The 22,090-nt window shown below is 43.9% G+C and overlaps 1 protein-coding gene across 1 annotated transcript; it reads left to right on the top strand.

Annotated features, from left to right (window-relative positions):
- Nucleotides 1-8,452: 8,452 nt before the first annotated feature.
- LOC307080706 (uncharacterized protein) lies at nucleotides 8,453-22,024 on the top strand. The gene is made up of 20 exons (XM_079743538.1): nucleotides 8,453-8,555; nucleotides 9,219-9,359; nucleotides 9,440-9,546; nucleotides 9,647-9,755; nucleotides 9,847-9,963; nucleotides 10,049-10,110; nucleotides 10,303-10,449; nucleotides 10,566-10,757; nucleotides 10,898-10,994; nucleotides 11,185-11,326; nucleotides 11,558-11,741; nucleotides 15,714-15,813; nucleotides 15,941-16,056; nucleotides 16,153-16,184; nucleotides 16,303-16,415; nucleotides 17,864-18,009; nucleotides 18,090-18,184; nucleotides 19,847-19,925; nucleotides 20,012-20,120; nucleotides 21,541-22,024. The coding sequence occupies exons 1-20, from the start codon at nucleotides 8,489-8,491 to the stop codon at nucleotides 21,612-21,614; spliced, it is 2,229 nt and encodes a 742-aa protein (XP_079599664.1). The 5' UTR covers nucleotides 8,453-8,488; the 3' UTR covers nucleotides 21,615-22,024.
- Nucleotides 22,025-22,090: the final 66 nt, after the last annotated feature.

Here is a 22,090-nt window from a genome sequence, read left to right as displayed (position 1 = left end):
AATTTATTTACCATCTCTTAACTTAACCATCTGTCACCTAAACGCTTACCTAAATTTAACCATCTATAACCCAATACCTACACTTAAACATCTAACCATCTTAAATAAGCAATTTATTAATGTAGAACTCTATCTTTCTTATCTTTAACTTTTTATTGAGTTTTCTTTTACAGAACAAAGGTGGTACATTTGTCCGCAGGACATCAAAACAAACAAAAAATAAAGATTAGGGAGAGGATCCATTTCTAATCCAAAGCACAAGTCAAAAAGTCAAATTTTACGCTTATATACACACATAGGTACGTGGCCTCACACTTGTGCATGCTTACTGATGTATACTGTATATTTACTGTAATAATGCTTACATATCACCCACAGATTTTTATCTTAGATATCACCATAAAACAACTCTGCTCTTTGACACAAAATGATATTAAACTGAGGCAAGGTAAGGCAAGGCAACTCTATTTATATAGCACTTTTCATACACAAGGCAGACTCAAAGTGCTTCACATATAAACATTGTCATACAAAAAAATAAATTAATAGATAATTAAAAGAAAACATATGCAAAAAATGAGTAAAATAGATCAGCTTTATAGAAAGTGCAATGTATTTAAGATCAGATCAACAGTCTCTCTGGTACCCAAGTTGGGACTCCAACCCAACCTAAAGGAACTTGGTCCTTTCTCTGAGACTCCAACCCAGATTCTAGGACTCTAACCCAGACAGAACTCGGCTCTCAAACCCTTCAAAGTTACCCACGTCAGGACTCCAACACGACCTAAAGGCATTTGTTCCTTTCTCTGGGACTCCAACCCGACCTAAAGGAACTTGGTCCTTTCTCTGGGTCTCCAACCTGACCTAAAGGAACTTGGTCCTTTCTCTGGGACTCCAACCCAGATTCTAGGACTTTAACCCAGACAGAACTTGGGTCTCAAACACTTATCCGTTATCTCTGGTATCAGATCATGTATCTTTCTGGTAGAAAATAAAGGCAAAGTTAAAAAGGCATTTTAGCAATAAAATAGAAAATAAAGAGGTTTAAAAAGCATTTTAGAAAGTGAAATGTATTTAAGATTTGGCAGAAAGCTAAAGCAAACATAAAAGTCTTCAGTCTTGTTTTAAAGGTGCTCAGAGTTGGGGCAAGTATTAAATCCTGAGAGATACGTCGTACATGTGTTAATGTTATAGAAAGTCGGACTGTATAGTTGACAAAAACGCCATTATGACAAAGTTCTTAATTTAAATGTGATCCTCTACATTATAAATATATTATAGACCAAATCAATCCGCTCTTTAATGGGCAGTGGGTCTTTCTTAAGCCATTTCCTGGTGATAGCTCTTTAGCATGCAACCAGCAAAACCCTCAAAAGGTATTTATCACACTTTGCTAAGCAAAGTGTGATAAATCTCCCAGATCCATTATTTTGAAATTTAAATAGATTTTCCTCTTAAAGACTGGCTCCAGTACGCCCTGGACCCTTCTACAAAATGGAGCCACAGAGGGACAATTCCAGAAAATGAGAAAGTGATTGGCCAATGCATGTCCCAGGACCTCCAGCATGTGGTCTGATTAGAATATCTACTATATTGCACCATATTACAAAAATAAATATTCACATTTTTCCTGCTAAAATCTCTCCAGGAGGGTGAGCTTGTTGTTGCACATTGCTGTCTACAGATCCTTTCCCACTCTTTCAGTGTAATTGTGAAACCTCCCTCTGCTTCCCACCTTGTTTTAATACAAATGATGGTATTTTTTCAGACCTTGAAGAGATCGGTAGGGAGAATCGTTATAGGCCCTCCTGAAAATTCCAATGTTCTCTTCTTCCATTATAATTTCAGCTTTTGGAAGTTTCTTGCAGATGTTGTCTCTGATTTGCATACATATAAAGAGGTCTTGAATATTACGATTAAAGTTGTCCTTGAGGTGCCGGAAGCTCAAGACTGAACCTTTGTTTTAAAGTGTGCAATATGCCATAAGGCCGCTTAAGTTCCAGTTACTAAACTTTGAGTCATGTTTACAGGGCTTAAAATCCAGATCATAGACTAACCATTGAAGAATGTCAGACCTGCCGGAATCAGATGGAATCTTTTGATAATTTCTTTCCATATCTTAAGCAAGTTTGTTATCCAGGGGTTATTGGGATCTGAAAGATGATAAGTTAATGATGGATCTCCAACTAATGAGTTAACTGGTATTCCCTTTCCCATCAAGCTCTCTATCTCATTCCATCTTGATCTATAATCTGGGGTACACCAACCAACAAGTTGACGAATTTAAGATGCCCTATAATAATCGATCAGACAGGGAAGGGCCAATCCGCCTCTCACATTCAGTATTTGTAAGATTTATATCTTACCCGTGTTTTTTTACCCACCCAAATAAATCTAGAGATAACTGAATCTATACGAGAACTTAGATTTAAATAGGGGTTTCAATTCCACCCGTTAATGTCTGCTGCCGCTGCCGTGTTGGAGGCCAAGCAGCGTGGAGGGTTCGGTGTGGGAGAGGTTCGGAGAGGCCATGGAGAAGGACTTTCAGTCGGCGCCAAAGTGTTTCTGGAAGACCATCTGGCACCTCAGGAGGGGGAAACGGGGTAGTCGAACGCTGGAAGGAACACTTTAAGGAACTCCTGAATCCGACTTACACGCCCTCTATGATGGAGGCAGAGCTTGAGGCTGATGGGGGTTTGTCGTCAATTTCCCTGGTGGAAGTCACTGAGGTAGTCGAACATCTCCGCAATGGCAAAGCCCCAGGGAGTTATGAGATCCAGCCAGAAATACTGAAAGCTCCGGGTGTTGAGGGGCTGTCTTGGTTGACATGCCCATTCAACATTGCATTGAGTCTGGTACAGTGCCAAAGAAGTGGGAAACCGGGGTGGTGGTTCCCCAGTCCAAAAAGGGGGACCAGAGAGTGTGTGCAAATTACCGCCCCGGACGTGGAACTATGGACCAGCTCTTAACTCTTGCAAGGATCCTGGAGGGGGCCTTGGAGAATGCCCATCAGGTCTAGATGTGTTTTGTGGATCTGGAGAAGGTGTATGAGCGGGTCCCCCGGGAGAAACTGTGAGAGGTGCTGCGGGAGTACGGGGTGAGGGGGCCACCCAGAGCCATCCAATCTCTGTACTCCCAAAGCGACAGCTGATTCCACGTTCTCGTTAGCAAGTCAGTTTCGTTGCCCGTAGGTGTCGGCCTCCGCCAGGGCTGAGCTTTGCCACCAATCCTGTAATTGATATTCATGGGTCGGATATTGAGGCATAGTCATGGTGGGGAGGGGTTGCAGTTGAGTGTCTGAGGATCTCATCACTGCGTTTTGCAGATGATGTGGTCCTGATGGCATCATCGGCCTGTGGCCTTCAGCACTCACTGAATTGGCTAGCAGCTGAGTGTTAAGCGGCAGGGCTAAATCTGAGGCCATGACTCTCAGCAGGAAACCATAGATTGCCTTTTCCAGGTTGGAAATTAGTCATTAGCCCAAGTGAAGGAGTTCAAGTACCCCGGGGTCTTGTTTGCGAGTGAGGGTACATTGGAGCGGGAGGATGGCCGGAGAATTGTAGCAGCGGGGGTGGTATATGCGACTGACCTACATGTACACTCCGTATCCCCTAGATGAGTCCAAGATTAGCCATAGTATTCCGAGCAATCGGTGATCATCTTATTTGCAAATAGTAGAATGTATCAAAATGTTCTCCCATATTTCCAAAGAATTCACATATTGTCCTCTTGTGGCAGTCTTTTCAACATGTGGTCTCCCAAACCGCTGAAGCTTCTTTGTGACTTGTGATTCCCACGCCCTGAGCTAACGGGCGGCTTCCTGCTCATGAGCTGAGGGAGATTGGAATCGGTTGCACTTTTCTTTTCGTGCTTTTTTAATCCCCAGGCTCGCCGCTTCTCCATCACCTCGAAGGCGTAGTTATAGTCAAAGAAGATTTGCTTGTTGTTCGGTGGGGGTTCAGGGGCTACTTCACCGCAAGCTAGAATAGGCGCCATCTCCCTCATCAGAGTACTCCATTTGGTATTTTTTGCGGCAAAGAAATTCGACCATTTCCTGCTTCTCTTAGATTTCCCCTCACTCATTTCTATCCAAGTTTTTGAGTCAAGATTGTTGAAGGAGAATTTCACCAGTAGATAGATGAATCTGTATTGAAAGTGGGTCATATATTTAGTCAAATAGTAGCATAAATTTTAAATTTTGTGCCTCCTTGACCGAGAAGTGACTTTTTGACAGTGACTTTTTGGCGCTTGTGGATTGAAGACGACAACTCCCACAATGCCAATCAGCGTTCACTCCCTGAGGGACGTAACATAACAGCCAATCAGCGTTCAAGCAGTCAAGAGTGAACAGCAGCATGGAGGAGAACTGATTGTTGCTGTTTGCGGACTCCCGGAGCTCCATATCTAAATAATATAATATAAAATAATATATAGGTATCTATACAATATAGTGTTATAAAATATAAAATATCACGGCCAAAAGCGGATGATATTATCATGCCTGATAGCTTTCAGGCGCGGTGTAACGATATACAGTACGTTCAGATTTCATGATAGGAATAGATCTACTCCGATTAGAAATCTAATCGGATCAGAAATGTCCATGTATACGCGAAGGACTGTCGGCAAGCGCTTCCGAACCTGCGCGATTTCGTTGCCTCACTCTCACTCGCTCAGTGAACTGGCTGCTGCTGCTCTGGCTTAGTGCGAGCTGAAGGGCACGCCCACTGACTAGCCTCTATGGAGCATGAGTTGGAGCGGCTCGCTGCAGAGACACAGAACGTTATTTTAATAAAAGTATCAATACTAAAAAATTTGCGAATCATATCGTTTTTTGCGTGAGGGTATCATGATACCTTGCTAGTATCGGTATACCGTGCAACACTACAAACAGTAAGTACGCCGGTAACTGACTAGTTAAAGGGATACTTCACCCATTCAGAATCGGCGTTCTATAAAATCGCTATTGTAATATATAAAAAAAGTTTTCTATTCCTCAGTCTAACCCAGTCTTCCCTTGGCCCAGCTTTACTGATCTAGGTTTCTCCCGAGACGTCATATCAGGAGAACTTCGCTTGCCTGCTAGAAGAGCTGAGGACTACAAACCACTGGTTGCGCAAATTTGTGAGCCAACCAATAAGCAATGAGGGGGGGCGGGAGCTCGCGTACGAGATGTAAACACAATGTAAACACAATGTCTGCCATGTTTCTTCACCGCTTAACTAGAGAACAAATTTGCAATGTGAAACAGCCAAAGTGGATTTTGAAAATCTATTGTTGGATTCGGACATTCAGGGCTGTTTGTACGAGCCAGAATTTAGCCAGGAAGAATTTTTCTTCTAGAATAAATGGCTGAATCTGGCGAGGACCGGGCCATGTGTGTAACCTCTCACCTCATCTGAACAGTTGGGTATTGGATACATATTTCCGGACCCAGAAAGTCAACTAATAACGCCAGGCAAAGCTCGCCGGTAGAAACAGACGTCTGAGCATAGAGTAAGTGTTTGTTGTTTTACTAACACATTGGCTACAATAGTTTTGAGTCCCGGGGAACGTGACAATGTAGTTATCGGAAAGTAGCCGATCTTATTGGCAGAGCATAGGCTACGTTACGTTAGCTTGAAGTCCGTGTGATGCTGTATAGGCTACGCAAGGCATCATTTATCTTGCTTTGCTAATGTTGTTCTCTTTCTTTCTTAGCCAGTATCGGCTTCCTGTGTTGTCCAGGCCATCAGAGCAAATTTCCCAGCACAAGATGGGCAGTACCGTGGCTACCAGGAGACAGTAGATGCTCAAGATGAGCTGTGACTATTTTGACTCTAGCAAACGCACCCTACACGTTTTATTGTTGTAAATAGTTCATATTTTTTCATGAATAAAACCTCAAATTCATGTTGGTTGTTGTGATTTGTTTACTAACCCAAGTGCTGTTATACTAAAGTAGGCCTACTGTATAAGATAAACACTTATTTCAACTGGGGACAAAAGGTTGAGTACAAATACTTGATATGCTGAGCTACTGTAATTAGCAAATGTTTTTATGCTGTACAGTAATATACAAATGATACGTTTGAAAAAACGAGGGCAGAAGTCTAAACTAGTCAACGTATCACGGGGATATGTTTACACAAAGTTTGCTCGCGCTAACAGTCGCGCTAGGACCTTGGGTCCTTCCCCCTCCAAACGGAAACAGGCGGGCGGTGCAGCGAGCGCAATGCACTGTGGGAGTTGGAGGATTTCTTAATTTTGAGCCAGAGTGACACTTTCTGCCTTTTCTCAGGCTAGGATGAACCAATTTCAATTCTTTTTGCACATTTATAATGCATAGAATTATTTCCTTCATATAACCTTATAAATATCTCCGCTGGTGAAGTATCCCTTTAAAAGCAGGGATGGTTACCTGAACAGGCCTACCAGGCCCAGGATCCCAAGAGCTCTGGTGCTCTACATAAAGATGCTACTGTAATATAGGCTTATATTGGGTTTGTTCATCTCATGTCTGAATGTTGTCCATTTATTTCCACAAAATTCACCAGAATCTGTCATTTAAGGGTCTATTTATCAAAACGGACGCTGGCTTATGCGCATTGCAAGCAGCAGAGACACTCTCGATACATTTGACTTTAAGTCAGCAGCAGCACGCTTCACAGCTGCCAAATATCGAAAGAAGTAAAAAAAGAAATGTTAAAACGAAACCTTCCAGGTCACATGACCGGCACCAATCTTTTCTAGCGGAAACACTGGTACACTCGATATCGTTTATAGCAGGGGTCTTCAACGTTTTCCAGGCCAAGGACCCCCAAACTGACGGAGAGATGGAGCGGGGACCCCCTACTTATATATTGTATAAAATGGTGTTTTATATTAAACTGGTCCTATAGTGCCATGTATGTACCTTGTTATTTTGCATTCAATACTAAGATATTCAAATAATACACAGGTTCCTATATTCATGTTTTTATTTTAAACATGTGCAAGGTACAGTGAGTAGGGTGGCCATGCCACTGCCATTCATAAACATAACATAACATAATAAACTGATACCTGCCAAGATCAACAATGTCTGTCAATTGCATTTAATCACGCATAAAAGCTATTCAAACGGAAATTTTTAAAACATAAATGTGGAAAACGAAAGTTAGTGATTTTTGTTAGTGTCTTTCGTATAACTCAGCAAGTAGTCCGGTAACTCATCAACCCCAGCGTGTCCGGTTGCTAAGCGACGTCAACGTCTTTGGCGGACTATTTCTCTGCTGATGGCTTATTTTCCCGATAATGACCGGCGTTCTGTACATTATCCCTTACATAACAGCACTCTCTCTCTCCCAACAGTCTTGGCTGCGCACTCTCATCCGAATACGTATTGTTTGCGGCGGAGGAGGGGATACAAAGACCGGACGAGAAACTGACGTCGTTGCTGTCCTTCTTGTTAAATGAAGGAGCAGGCAGAGAAAAGCTCTCTCCTGCTAGGCTTTCATTAAAATCAAATACATAAAAATGTCGCAGCCAGTCCAAATGTGTCAGGTGTTCGCGAGAGACATACGAACGTACGCTTACCACTTTTGTAAATGCCATTTATATAGTATTCGGATCGCATGATAGGAATAGATCTATTCCGATTAGAAATCGGATCAAAAGTTTCCATGTAATCGCGGCTAGTGTGTTGGATTCATGTTAATGTGTATTTAAAGACATTTCAATTTGTGGTAAAATTTGCGGGGGGAATATGAAAAAGATGTCTAATCAACCAAAACTTTCGCGACCCCCCCTGCAGTACCTCCGTGGACCCCCTAGGGGTCGCGGACCCCCTGTTGAAGTCCTCTGCTCTACGGGGCTATTTTCATCATCATTATGTTGTTGTTGTTGTTGTTGTTGTTTTGTTTTTTTGTTTTTTTCTGACGGCACAGCGATCCGGGGCTATTCCCAAAAGAGGTTAGGGACTTGATTAACAGACTTGATTCAACCATTTCAAACTTTCAGCTTTAACAGCTCAGCTATTCTATTTTCTTTTAAATTTATTCTATCTCAAATGTATTCAAACTTGATCACTTAAGCTATTTGTTGAACACTTCACTTCATTTTTTTCCAACCATTTTACCTTTTTGAACGGTGTGCATGTTTACATTGTTTACTCAATTCAGATTCTCTTCAAGTGAGGGGTCCCGGAGTGAGGAGCGCGTCACTGTGAGGGGTCCCAGACATGCGGTCCTGAAGCTGCAGCCCATTTGAAGTATGAGCATATGCACGATTTTGTCAGCAAATATATAACTCAATAATATCACTATCAATTTGATTCATTTAAGGTTATTTGCTCAATTTAAGATCGAAAGCATTATTTTGAGAAAATGAAGAAAACCGAGAAGAAATCGGCCTCGGATTCCCACAATGCCGAGCGTCTGATCCGCGGATCAGTGCGCCTTTCGTGAGAGTCGCACCACGAGAGACGCTTGTTTCCATCCGCCTCTGTCACCGCGTCGCACCAGCAGATATGTCCTATTCTTCAAGTGCACATATAAACACGAACAACAGAAAAAGGAGGCTGACCGATGGTCAAGGTAAGTTCATGCTCACAGGCGGTGGTGAACCAACAAGCCGCAACGTTATGCATCGAGAGGGTCGTTATGTCCCTTGCTCTGTAAACAGACGCTCCGTCGTCATGCTGTGTGGGTCGTCGTCCTATAAATGTTGAGTAAAAGCAGAGGAGACCCAGTGTTCATTCAGCGGCAATGGAGGGGGGGAGATATGACGTGAGCGATTCAGAGAAGTTTATACATTCGCCCAATGTTGTTCAAACACATTAGGACCTATAACCTACATATGCGTGTTGATCTTATTTAGTGTAGACTACTACTAATACTTTGAAGAAATGAGAACTAACTTGTTCTGTGTTCAGTAAGTAAATATGTTTGTGGATTGTGTTCAATCCCGTCTTCGTCCACTAGAGTGTAAATGTAGAAACATAAATTAGGCTTCTACTTTCCTCTTCACATGCTCACCACAGTGTGCTGCAGTTGAAAAGTAAACGTTTATGCGGAACTGAAATCATGGTGAAACTGTGGTTGGAAAGGAGAAGCTTCAAAATTGAACCTGAATAGTTTGGAGTATTTTTCTGCAAACCTTCCGAGATGAAGAGGAATGCAAAACTACGCACAACGCTATAATGATTTGATTCGTCTTCCAGAAGTCTCCTTGATCAGTGTTTTGTTCTTCTGCTCCAGAAGCACCACAGGGCCGGGACCTGCTGACCAGTCCCCACAACGGGCGTCTCTGTCAGCACCTCTGTGGAGGTCCGTGCTCTGACTCTGCAGACTGCTCCCACAGCCCCTCTCCGTCCCCAGGACAGGCGGGCACCACACAATGTAGGCTGGAGACCGTGGTGTGTCCACTTAACAGCTTTCTCCTCATGTGACTTGAATGAATACTGTGTTGTGCTGCGTAGGCCACAGCTCTCACGTTTGCGAGGACGCCAGGGAGGAGGGTCTCGGAAGGACCAGGATACGAGCCGAGAACGAGGTGGAGGCCAACAAACTGGTCAACAACTACAGAGTGGGTGGAAGAAGAGTACTTCACAGCTTGGTGCAGAAATTGTGATGAAAAACTAAACCCTTGTTGCAGCTCATGAAGTTGTGTGTGTGTGTGGCTTTAGTTTGGTTTTAGAAAGTGGAAGAGCCATGTGACAGAGCGTCCATTTGAAGACCGTTCAGAAGCTGTGAAAGAGCTCTACTCTGAGCTTAACGTCATAAAACCAAGCACAGGTACACTTCCCGTTATCGTTAATCAGAGGCTGTTAAAGGCACTTGCTGAGTTCTGACCAACTTGTTGTTGTGTTTCTCCCTCCGGTTTCAGGTCACCTAGTCTCTGTTGGAAACATAGTTTATGTGTTTCTGTTCGGTTGGTGGGTGGCTCTGGTTTACCTACTGGTCTGCATACTCATGTTCACCACTGTCATTGGGACGCCGTATGGTATGATTCACCACCTCTGTAGTTCCTCATACTTTGCCCTAACGAGGTCAATCCCATCCTAACTCACATACAAACTCTCCTTCAGGGAAGCTTTGCTGGCGGTTATCATGGTACTTTCTCTGGCCTTTTGGTAAAACCATCCAGGAGGTAACGTATTAGTTCAGTGGTCTTCATTAGAAATCATTGCTTTTGTATTTCTGCATCTTTCCTCTTTTGAAATTCCTCTCCTACCATCAAAACAAAGATGCTAACAGATGAGCTAACTGATTCTTGGTTATGTAGCATCAAATGGCCTTCTTAGTCATGTGTCTGAACCAGAGAGGTGCCATGTTTCACCAGACCGGGAACGGGTGTACGCACTGCGGTGCGATGTCTCCCTACTGCGCTTGTAACGATGGACGGGAGGATGTGGTCCCCATTCTACTGCCTTGCCCCATAGAGACATCAGACTCTGTGGGGCCCATCCCTCGAGGAACCCCCTACTGGGTGAGCACCCTCCATCCGCACAATGTCTTCATATTGTTCTGAACACGCAGATTGCCGGTGGGAAATGTCTTGAGAGCTGCAGTACAAACCAACGGCTCCAAACCTTTAATCTGCAGTGGCGGTTCACCACCTACGTCTGGCTGCTGCTGGGCTTCCCTCTGCTGGCCGTGGTCCACTCCCTGGTCTGCGTACTGGCCTGGACGCTGGTCTTCACCATCCCTGTGGCAAAGATGAATGCCCGCACGCTGGCCACCATACTGCTGATGGCCCCCGAGGATGTGTCCGTCACCACGGGCTCACAGAGGAGTGTAAGGAAGTGCTTGAGGGACCAGTAAAAATGCAGCCAATCGATAAGTAAACGATGTGGTGTTAATTGGGTTTTCTTTTCATGACATCGTGCAGCTTGATTACTGATTGCGGACTGACATGCTGTTTTATGTTTGTGCAGCCGGGATACGGGTCAAAAGCACTCCTCTGTTGTTCTAATGCAACCAACTGGCACTACTACAAGTACACTGTGGATGGAATCAACGTGTTTGCTGTCAGTATCCTAAATGTGTGTGTGTGTGTGTGTGTGTGTGTGTGTGTGTGTGTGTGTGTGTGTGTTTGTGTGTTTGTGTGTGTGTGTGTGTGTGTGTGTGTGTGTGTGTGTGTGTGTGTGTGTGTGTGTGTGTGTGTGTGTGTGTGTGTGTGTGAGTATAAAATGGCTCATTGACATCTTTAACCCCATCTCAGATCTGCTTCCCCTGGTAATCGTGGCCTTGGTAATTGGGTACATTGACACAGAAAACCAGTATGCCAGCTCCAACGTAAAGTTTGGCATAGCGGTCAGTTCCATCATCCCTCTGTCTTACTACATCGGGATGGGCATCGCTAGGTAAGCTTTAAGATAGTCAAGCAATCAGGAAATTAAAGACCTAATAAATGTTTTCGACAGCTCCTAGTACGGCTCCTTCAGCTCCTTCAGCCCCTAGTACGGCTCCTCCAGCTCCTTCAGACCCTAGTACGGCTCCTTCAGCTCCTTCAGCTCCTAGTACGGCTCCTTCAGCTCCTAGTACGGCTCCTTCAGCTCCTTCAGCGGAAGTGTTTCTGTCCTTGTTGTGTGCAGTATCTCGGCCCAGAGTAACTTTGCGGTGGGTGCGCTGGTGAACGCCACGTTCGGCTCCATCACAGAGATGACCTTCTACATCACGGCCCTGATCAGAGGTCACCAGGCAGGCAACCCCTGCCTGCAGGAGATAGTGAAGGCGGCGCTGACCGGCACCCTGTTCGGCTGCATCCTCTTCATCCCTGTGAGTCTGTCCTCAGGACCCTGGACACGTACTGCACGGGGGTTATCATGGCTCAGTTCTCCACGGCAGCATCTTTTGTTAAATCACAATTAATGAAGCATGAACGACTTGATAAGGAGACCTTTCAGAAATTCTTCAAATCAGTGAATGCTTCCTGTAGATCAGGGGTATTCAATTAAAATTGAAAGAGGTCAAGTTACTAAAATTTCCTCCCAGCAAAGGTCTGAATCTTATATATTGTCACTCGAAGTAGTGTTCCCTGATGTAAATAAAATCAACAACGTACATACATTTCTATGTAGTTTATTGTCAAGCTTCAAGTGTTTTCAAAGTAATATACTTTTATCAATAACAGACAACAGAGACTGAATTTCTCCTGAATAAGTAAGCCTAAAAACATTCAGAATCTTTTGAAAGTGCAAACACAGCTTTGGGCAGCCTGAACTTAGGGCCTATATTTCAAGTAACGCAAAACATTCAGAATCTTTTCAATAAAATAAAAGTGCATCTTTAAGAAAAAAATTAACAAAAGACCTTTGACCTGCCCACCCCCTTTTTTTTTTTTTTACATGTATTAACTAAATTTCAAATAAAATAACACAGGGACCTTAGGCTAAAGCCTACATTTGTAGTAAAACAAAACAGGGCAGAATGAATAATAGAAAAGTGCAGAGCTTTGAGCAGCTCCCTTTCTCCTCTCTCCTTTCCTCCTCACCTTCCTCCCTTTCCAACTTCCTTTCCTAGTGAGATAAATGGGCATGTAACTGTCCTGCCAGCAGTTTGAATCTTGGCTTAGATGGGGTTAGTGCCATTCTCATGCTCATGTGGAGATGCTCATTGGTGAGCCTGAAACGGTACTGTGTTTTAGTAATGTTCATCGTAGAGAAAGCTGTCTCACAGCTGTAGGTTGATCCGAACATGGTTAAGGTGTGAAGTGCTATTTTGGTTAGACCAGGGAACATTGTTTCAGGCAAAATCTGTAACCAGAAAGTAGCAGAGTCAGTTGTTTCAAAATGCTCTCTCAGAGCAATATCTGCTTGCAGATCAGTGAGCTCTAACTGTTAAGATCCAGGATGTGGCCACTTGAAGGTCTGTTGAACCTTCTTTGAAAATCCTCTGATTTCTCGAGCTGGTGTCCAAGTTTGAAGCTGTCAAATCGTTGACAAAAGTTTCAAATCAGCTTGTCTATGAAGCCGACATAAGGAGAAATGTCTCCCTCACCCTGAATTTGTTCCCGCATTTGTGGGAAGTGCTCACACTCTCCTTGGAGATCTTCTTTGAAAATGTCCAGCTTCATCTGGAAGGAGCGGGCATTTTTCATCAAATCACAGACAGAATTTTTCTGACGCTGCAGCTTTAAATTGAGCTCATTAAGGTGTCCGGTGTCTACCAAAAAAGCCACCACATCCATCTTGTGCTTATCTTGCAAAAAGTTTGCAAACTGTGTTGCTTTTTGACTCTTGAGCTGCTGTAAGAAAGCAGCTATTATAACGGATGAGGATGCCCTGAGGAAGTTGATGAGTTTCATCATGGTATTCATTATTTCAGCAAACCCTTCAGACAGAATAGCAAAGAGAACAGTCTGATGGATGATGGTAGTGGTAGGCTATGAGATCAGGGTTGTCTTGTTTAATCCCTGCCACAGCCCCCTTCTCTCTCCCAACCATTGCAGGTGCACCATCTGTGGTGACTGAGACTACTTATATATATTCTCTCCTCTTGTGTATGTCTCAAGTGGCATTAAGCCCAACAGGTCCTCACACATCTCTTTCTTCTCTTTGTGAAGAAATCTCACATACACCAAAAGCTGGGCATTATCCGTAACATCTGTGGACTCATCAATGGCTAAGGATATGCATACTGCGTTCTGATCAGCTGCATCAAGCTGTGCCAGTACATCCTCTGCTAATAGTTCAGATTTTCTGGTTGTTGTTGTAGCTGACAATGGTATTTGCTTGATTTTTCCACACATGTCGTCTTTTTGTTGACCGTCAAGTAAAGTCTCTGCTGCCGCATTTAAGCTCTCCTTCACAACTGTCCCATCGCTGAATGCTTTCTTGTGTTGAGCCAAAATCCACGCAATCTTTAATGAACACTCATTTGCACGTTGCTGGCCTGTAAATGTATGCGTGAGGACACGGGTAGACCTGTCATACTGTGCTTTCAGTTCGATCATTTTACTTGCCCTCACTGCAGACTTCTGTGGGTACCTTTCCTCAAACGACCCATGTTTGGTCTCATAGTGACGCTTAACGTTGCCACTTTTTATTAACGCCACAGTTTCACAGCATATGAGACACAGCGGTTTAGAACTGGGTGCAGGCAGAACGAACATGTATTTGTCTGTCCATTCATCTTTGAAAGTTCGGTTTTCACCATCTACTTTTCTCACTTTTGAGCAAGCCATCTCTCATCTTCTCACTCTCATTCGAGTCTAGTGCGTGCGAGAAGGCAAACAATCAATTTGATTGGCTTGGCTATTGATGACGCTCCTGTCGTATTAACTAGATTAGCTGCGCATGCACTTTTTTAAAATTTAATATTAGAATTGTAACGGGTCCGGGAAGAACCGTCACTGGGTCCGAACCCGGACCCTGGTCCGCCATTTGGGGATGCCTGCTGTAGATGTATACATCAAATATGATTCCTCTCATAGGGCTATATCAATCTAAGATATGAAGTAGGGATGAACACATAACTTCAAACTCCCATTAGGCTTTCGGTTTTTCTGACTTGTATTCCAAAAGTCAATATGAACCAACCTTTATCAAGTCAATTGATTGTTTGTATCTTTCCCTGCCTGACTCAGAGCCGGCGGAAAAACATTCCTTTTAATTCCTAGGTCCGTTAGATTACTGTGTGGACCCCAGTGGCTCCGCCCCTCTGTCCAGGTCAGGTAGATTACTGTGTGGACCCCGGTGGCTCCGACCCTCTGTCCAGGGCAGAGCTTCAATGGAGCCTCCACGGTTCAGAGGAGCCGGTGCTCAGATGGTCTGGGAGGAGGCCTACTCCCATTACTCACATCGGTGAGTAATCGGACACATGGTCACTTTAAAGGACACTGCAGCTGTTCACCTTATTTAAACATTGAAATAGCTGCTAACTGTCACTATTAAAACCATTGAACGCCTGCTGGCCTCAACCTCTGATTCCCCTGGTAGTGGTGGCTCAAACCGTCCACTCAACCTCTGATTCTCCTGGTAGTGGTGTATCCACCGTCCACTCAACTTTGGGGAGAACATTTAATAAATATTACAACCAGTACATCTAAAATATGTATCTGTCGGTCTAGCAGGCTCTTGAACTTGCGGCAGGTGTTAAAGTTATACCAATAAGGTCTTCCCTTCCTAAGATGGCTGCCGTTAGATCCATTGGGCTTGGACTGGGTACTCTCATACCCTGACATATTTTATTATATATATATATTTATTTAATCATCCCTTGGATAGCACTGGAATATTCAAACCGAAGTCTAAATGTAATAGATTTAATAGCAAGCCAGACCTACATCAAGATGTTGGGTCTGGGAACACTCCATTGGCACGGCTCAATCCAAGGGGTGGGATAAACGGTTGTCTTTCAAATTCCCTCTGCAGGCAATAGGATAGCGCTACAATCAATCATGTAGCAGGGACCACACAGACTTGACACGGAACCACCGCAACTCAGTCGTCGTTATGTTAAGCCCGACCACCTACTCTATACTCGATGTGATTGCCCGGACCAGAGTTTGGTTTGCTAGACGACCCTGGCTACAAATTACATTTGCTGCCGCTAGGGTGCGTCTAGATTTCTATGCTATAAATGTAACCCATGGTCCACAAATATGCAGAGGCATTTTTTTTTCTTTGTGGAACTCCCATTTGTTTTAATTAAAATGTTTTCCTAATAATCTACAACTGTAATAAAGTGTGTGTGTGTGTGTGTGTGTGTGTGTGTGTGTGTGTGTGTGTGTGTGTGTGTGTGTGTCAGGGCATCAGTATGGTGGTCGGGGGGTTGAAACACAGCGAGCAGCGATTCAACAGCCGGTCTACAGGAGTGGGCTCTGCCCTGCTCTTCATCTCTGTAGGAGGTAAGGACCAGCCACGTTGGTGGGGGCCCTTTAACCATCACCCTCAATCACGCTCGACACCCCACCCCCACTGGGACTTAGTCCGACTTCTGTTCTCACTAGAGGGGGGCTTTGTTGGGGCCTGCAGGTGTGTTTGCGCCCACCCTGTTCTCCAAGGCCTATGGGAACCTGGTCTGTGACGCCTGCACAACCTCTGCTGGAGGCAACGCCACCTTTACCTGCCACGACTGCCACTACGATCTGGTAACAGACACCACCATCTTCAGACATCTATTCTTGACTTGACATGACATACTCTGCACCTGAATAATGTTTGGACTTCATTTGAATTTCCAACAGAACAACTCAACACTGTTCCATAACCATGTTGAGTAAGTTCTGATGTTGTTTTGTTTGAATATATTTTATTGAGATATTGATCTAGTGCGTCACCTCCATCATACCGGCGCTAACACGGCAAAGTTACTGAGTTGTGTTCCTCCCTTTCAGACCGCTAGTGTACTCGGTCTGCGTGCTTCTGCCCGTGGCCTACATCATCGGCCTGTTCTTCACCTTGAAGACACACTCCCACATCTACGACATCCAGGTTGGAGAGGGACACGGTAGGAAACTGATGAAGCTTTCAAGTTCAATACCATCCAAAGGAATACTCCTTAAAGCTGCGGTAGATTGGATTTGAGAGTTTCAAAGAGACAGCAGAAGCGGTAACCAGGTCAAGATATTTGAGTTGTGTGAACGGGTTGGCAGAGATAAAAGAAAGAATTTTCAGTTTTTTTCTAGATTAATGTAATTTTCTTAGTAACTGTTTCAAAATTGCATAGATTCCCATGTGGACATCATATAAGACATAACCACCAAAAACATACTTACTTACTGTACTCAATCATAAAATGACGATGATATGGCGTCCGAGATTAAGGAAAACATTTGTTTTCGTTTTGGTTATTATTCACTATTCTCAAAGCACCCAAGATCGCCAGATATGAAACAAATTGGCACACAAGCACAGCCTACTGCTGCCTCGTCAGCGTAGAAACCAGCAAACAATCCGGATCAGCTGAGATGCACTAGATTCTAGCCCACCTGTTTCTAAAAAGCTCCATGACCAGAGGTTGGCTCTTCTTATGCTCGCGTTTGGTAAGTTTCCCCAACCTGGCAACCCGCTTGAGCTTCAGGTCTGGGGAGGGCAGAGGCAGCTCTCCAATGTTGTGAATCCAGACTGCAGTTGCCAATTGGAAATGCTTGGAGTCAATGTTATATATATATATATATATACCTTTTTTGAATCTAGAATTAAGTATCGTAAAGTGCCTTAAAGATCCCATGCCATTAAAATCACATTCGTCCTATTGTTTGTTAAATAACATAGGTCAGAATAAGTTTGTGACCTGTGGTAAGTTTGAAATCTATGCAGTTTGTCTGCTGTATGCAATAGCCAATGAAAGGAAAAAGGCAGAAAAAATGAGCCAATCTGGATGAGCTGAAACTGCTATGTAGCGTTGTCAAATTATTATTCATAGACCTGCCCACTTGGTTGGTTCGAACCACCCACAGGAATTCTGAAGGAGTCGAGATTGAGCTAGTGCAGAATTTTGAATGAAATGGCAGACCGACATCGAACCTGTGTGTTATGCGAAAGCAAAACGTCCACATTGCATCTCCTGCCAAAGACAGAGGAATTAAGGGAGAAATGGTGGCAATTTAATTTTGGAGAAATACCAAAAAACTATGAGCCAGATTAGTGCTGTGTTCCTCCTCCTCCTCCTTGACCCGCCTCCCTCCTCCTCATTTGCATTAAAGCTACAGACACCGAAACTGCGTTTTTGAGGAAAGCTCAATGTGCGACTGGCTCGTAGTGGCTGTAACGCTGCACCACGGAATTTCGGGAACGTCTTCAAATATTGGGGCCCACTAATATCTATATTAAAGCATCCATAAAGTAGCATGGCATGGGACCTTTAAATATCCTGGAGAACATTAGATCCACCAGCCTCCCAACTGTGTGTGTGTGTGTGTGTGTGCGTGTGCGTGTGCGTGTGCGTGTCTCCAGCCGAGGCCCCGGGGGAGGCGGTTGTCCACTGGTCTCGCTGGAGGTCCCTGCTGATCCTCATCATGGCCACCCTGCTCATGTCTGCGTGCGCCGACCTGGCCACCCAGCACATCCAGCCCATCCTGCACCAGCCCAACATCTCCCAGGTGGACACCACCAACACGGCTGCTCTGAGGTGTATGTAGGATGTGTGTGGGGGCTTTGAATCACCGTCTTTTGTGGTCAGTATTTCATAGGCGTGACAGTCATCGCCATGGTCCCAGAGATCCCAGAGATCGTCAACGGGATCCAGTTCGCCCTTCAGAACAACATCAACCTCAGGTGGGTTCAGCCTATGGACGCTCTCTCTTCATTGTTGCTGAAGCTGGGGCCACGCCCCACGGCACCACGCCACCCGGGGCCAAACGGGGCCAAGCCCAACGGGGCCACACGGCCGATCTCCACTGTCGTCTGGAGAACGGTCGTCTTTGGGGAACCTACGAATATAAGACGGAACAGGCCAATGCAGGTCGGGTTCCCCTCACCTGGGAGTGTATTGTCCCACAAGAAATGTCTTGCAATCGTGGTTATTTGTGATTTGCACAGAAAGTCTAAGGGAGGGAAACAAATAGTATGTAAACGTTGTTGTCCTTGATCTCGACTGTGGCACCCTGCTGTTGTTTTGGTGTCATGCATGGTGCTGTTATTTTGAAAACCTTCCAAATTGACAACATAAACTCGGCTTAGATATCTTCAGAACCAGTTTTTAACACTTGACCCCTCTATTGGCTAATTGAATTAAACGACACCAAGCCAAACAATCGCAATTACACCATATGGCCAACAGATGGGGATAAAGATCCTCTGTTCTGATTGAAGCCAATTTTTACCTATTTCCTCTGAAACCTTCCCTAAGCTACTGGACATTGATTGGACAAACCATGTTTGGTTGCGTTTATGGTGGTTTTATGCAATCAAACTTTGATGACAAAAAAAAACTAATGTAAGACATCAATTTGGTTGTAAAAAGAAAAAGTGAGGTTGATCTTTCTTTTATTTTTCAACAACAAAACTTTCTTGACCAATTTTAGTCAAAGTGTGACTTTTTAAATCAGCTGAGTCTCAGCTATCGTGGATAATTTAACTAATTACCTGAAAAAGATTGCTTTTGTACCTGTGCACAGTTGTGAAAAACAAAGCTATTTTTATTAGAAGCTTCTTATTTAGTGTTTCGTAAGGTCTGTTAGTTTGGATTAGTGTGTTTCTAGATAACTAACATTACTCACTAGTGAAAATATCTATGAAAAAAGATATCCTTGCAAATCATACATAGACAAACGTTTACATCTCACTCATGCTTCTTACACTTCTCAGTTTCTAAGTTTGAAAGCGTTTTCTTTCTGGTTCCATGCCAGGGCGCAATTACAGTCAGGTCTGAACAGGCCCTTGGTTAAAAGGTGTTCAACCAGTTTACAATAGTGACCCACCAGGAACTCCCCGACATCAACACCTAAAGGGAAATGTACACTAGCATAGCGCTGCTGTGGTGGTGTATTAAATCGCACCTCTCTGTCGACATTGTGCCCAGACTGCTGTCTACACACCTATGAATGTTATCAGAATACGAGCTTGACGACCTCGAGATGTGGTTGAGCTCATCGGATCACAGTTTGCGCAAGAATCCCTTTTTCCATTTGTGAAAAAGAGGGACTGCATGTTGAATTCATGGCTGAATTTGCGTCAGCCATTGCAAACGTATTGGATAGAATCTGGACCATGGCGACTGGTATGCTCTAGATATTTCACCGACACGCATAATGATCGTGGTGTTGGACTCTGGGGCGCGTCTGCCCCATTGGAACGTTCTGGTCCTTCCAAAATCTCCCTCTAAAAAGTGTAATGTGGCCCCAGCTTTAGACAGCCAGCCTTCCTACACACCCTCACAAGTTCAGACACAACCTGTTTACAATCTGAGGACACTAAACCGTTTGTTTTTCCTTCCAGCTTGGAGGTTGGAAGCTGCATTGCTGTACAGGTCTGCATGCTTCAGATTCCCCTGCTGGTCTTATTCAACGCCATCTATGTAAGACTAATTTCTCAACATGATTAGGTTAAACATTCCTACTCGCTGGAATACCAAAGTGACCGATGCTGTTTATATGTGTTCAGGATGTGGGCTTCGTGCTGATCTTCAGCGACCTGCACCTGTGGGCCAGCATCTTCAGTGTCATCGTGGTCAACTACATATTGATGGATGGGAAGTCAGACTATTTTCAAGGTAAGTTGAGGAACCCTGTAATATTAAGTTGCAAGGCCCTATGAACCTGTTGTGTGATAGGGTAGAAATTCAAGGCATTAAGGAATAACCCCATTCAGTTGTTTTTAATGACTCATCCAGCTGAAATTGGAGTATTCCGCTGCGACACTTTGTTTTTAAGTATTAAGTCAATGTCTGGTGTTAAGTTGTATTCAAGGGTTTTAATTTTGAATTCCATTTGTAGCACATTGATTGGAACCGTCGAATGCACGCCATTGGAGCGTAGTTCACAGGATCCACTTCATTGGTGTTCATTCATGGTTCATTCTGTGATCAAACCCAACTGCAGTTTCGGTTTCCACCGAGTATAAAACAATTTTTCATTAAAATGACTTCTACGGTCTTGGTCTGTCTAATTAAAAAATGGACGAACTGCGTCCGACCCACTTGTATTCTGGCAACGGTGACACATCTCAGAGGGGTTGGGTGGGACATGAGGTAGGCAGGCCTGTTACAATACAGTGAACATGAGCAGTACACAAGACATCAGGCTAGATTTTAGGTGAGTACAACAATTAGCCGTAAAGTGAACTGACGCACAGGGTTTAGGCTGTAGAAACACGCCCCTTGGAGTGGTTGTCTCCAGGCTCCGAGCCATCTCCACCGGGCGTCCGCAGGAACCGTGGAAGTCTCCTGAAACTTACATCCTAGCATAACAAATATCGGCTTGGCATTACAAGAACAAAATCCTGTTGCTGCCCATTGAATGAGAATGTTAGAGGGTCAGTCCAACCTCACAAACCACCTGAAGGCCTTATAGGAACTCCATGTTAATAAGCAAGTCAGTCACCTTTTGACATTATCTCTGCAAATTAACTAAGAAGGCTTTTCTATTCATATCAAACCTAGCAGCTCATGCAATTCATGCAGATGTCTTCAGTCATGAGATGACTTGAGAACAATAGTGAAGCGTCAAATGGTTTCCAAAGGTTGGTCCTCTATATACTGCAGTCAGAAATGACTGTATTGACATCTAAGCTAAGGTAGGCCATGTGGAGAAACCAGCCAGAGTTAGATTTGAAAGTATCCAAACCCCCTCCAAACAAGGGGCTCCCTCCCTAGCTTTAGCAACAGGTCTGCTCAGCCTGGTGGAAGGCTGCTGTCATGTGCAATGAGTGGGGACAGATTATGTGCACGTAGCTAGCTAGACAGACAAGTTAACCATCCAATTATTTTATAAAGACCAAATGACATGACTTATTGGGCTTATTACAGATAGCATTGATATTTATCGATACTGGTGGCATGTAAACAGAAGTTCAACAAATGACAAAAATCGACGCAATCACCTTCCCCAGCCTTAATGTGTAGTGAATGACCTGACTGTATCGAGCCAGAACCCTCGAGCTATGTCCCGTGTCAGCGTGTGCTTTGTGCCCAGGTACTGCTCTCGTGGTGGTCTACCTCATCCTGCTGGCTCTCTACTTCTTCGCTCCGTCTCCGCTGGGCTGCTGACGTTCACATCCTTTTAACCCCCTGAAGAGATTTTACCCAAACGATTGAGATCCTCAAAGCGAATATTGTTGACTAATAATATAATGGTATCTATTATTATTATTATTATTATTATTATTGGTAATGTGCTGTTACCTCCAGTTTGTACAGAATCGTAACAAGGTATATTTTAAAGTCTCAGGTACTATTAGGCTTCCCAGTTGCACTTTATAGGGCTTAATACATATTTGGCAGATTTATGAAAAAAATCATGCTCATGCACAATAAATGTGGCCCAACTGTGACGTGGTATTTCTGTATTTCTTTTCTATGTAATAATTATCAGAGGTAATTTTGTAGATGAGCCTTAAAAAATATATTGTTGTAACTAGATCCTACTAGATTATTAAAAGACTTGAATTCATTGAGAACGTTTTCTGCCCTTCTTGTCCTTCTTGTTGTAACTCATCATGAAGCTGATTGGTCCTGTAACTCAT

The sequence above is a fragment of the Pollachius pollachius genome (genome assembly GCF_949987615.1).
Source record: "Pollachius pollachius genome assembly, chromosome: 9".
Classification (NCBI taxonomy): Eukaryota; Metazoa; Chordata; class Actinopteri; order Gadiformes; family Gadidae; genus Pollachius; species Pollachius pollachius.
This window is presented reverse-complemented; position numbering and strand designations above follow the sequence as displayed.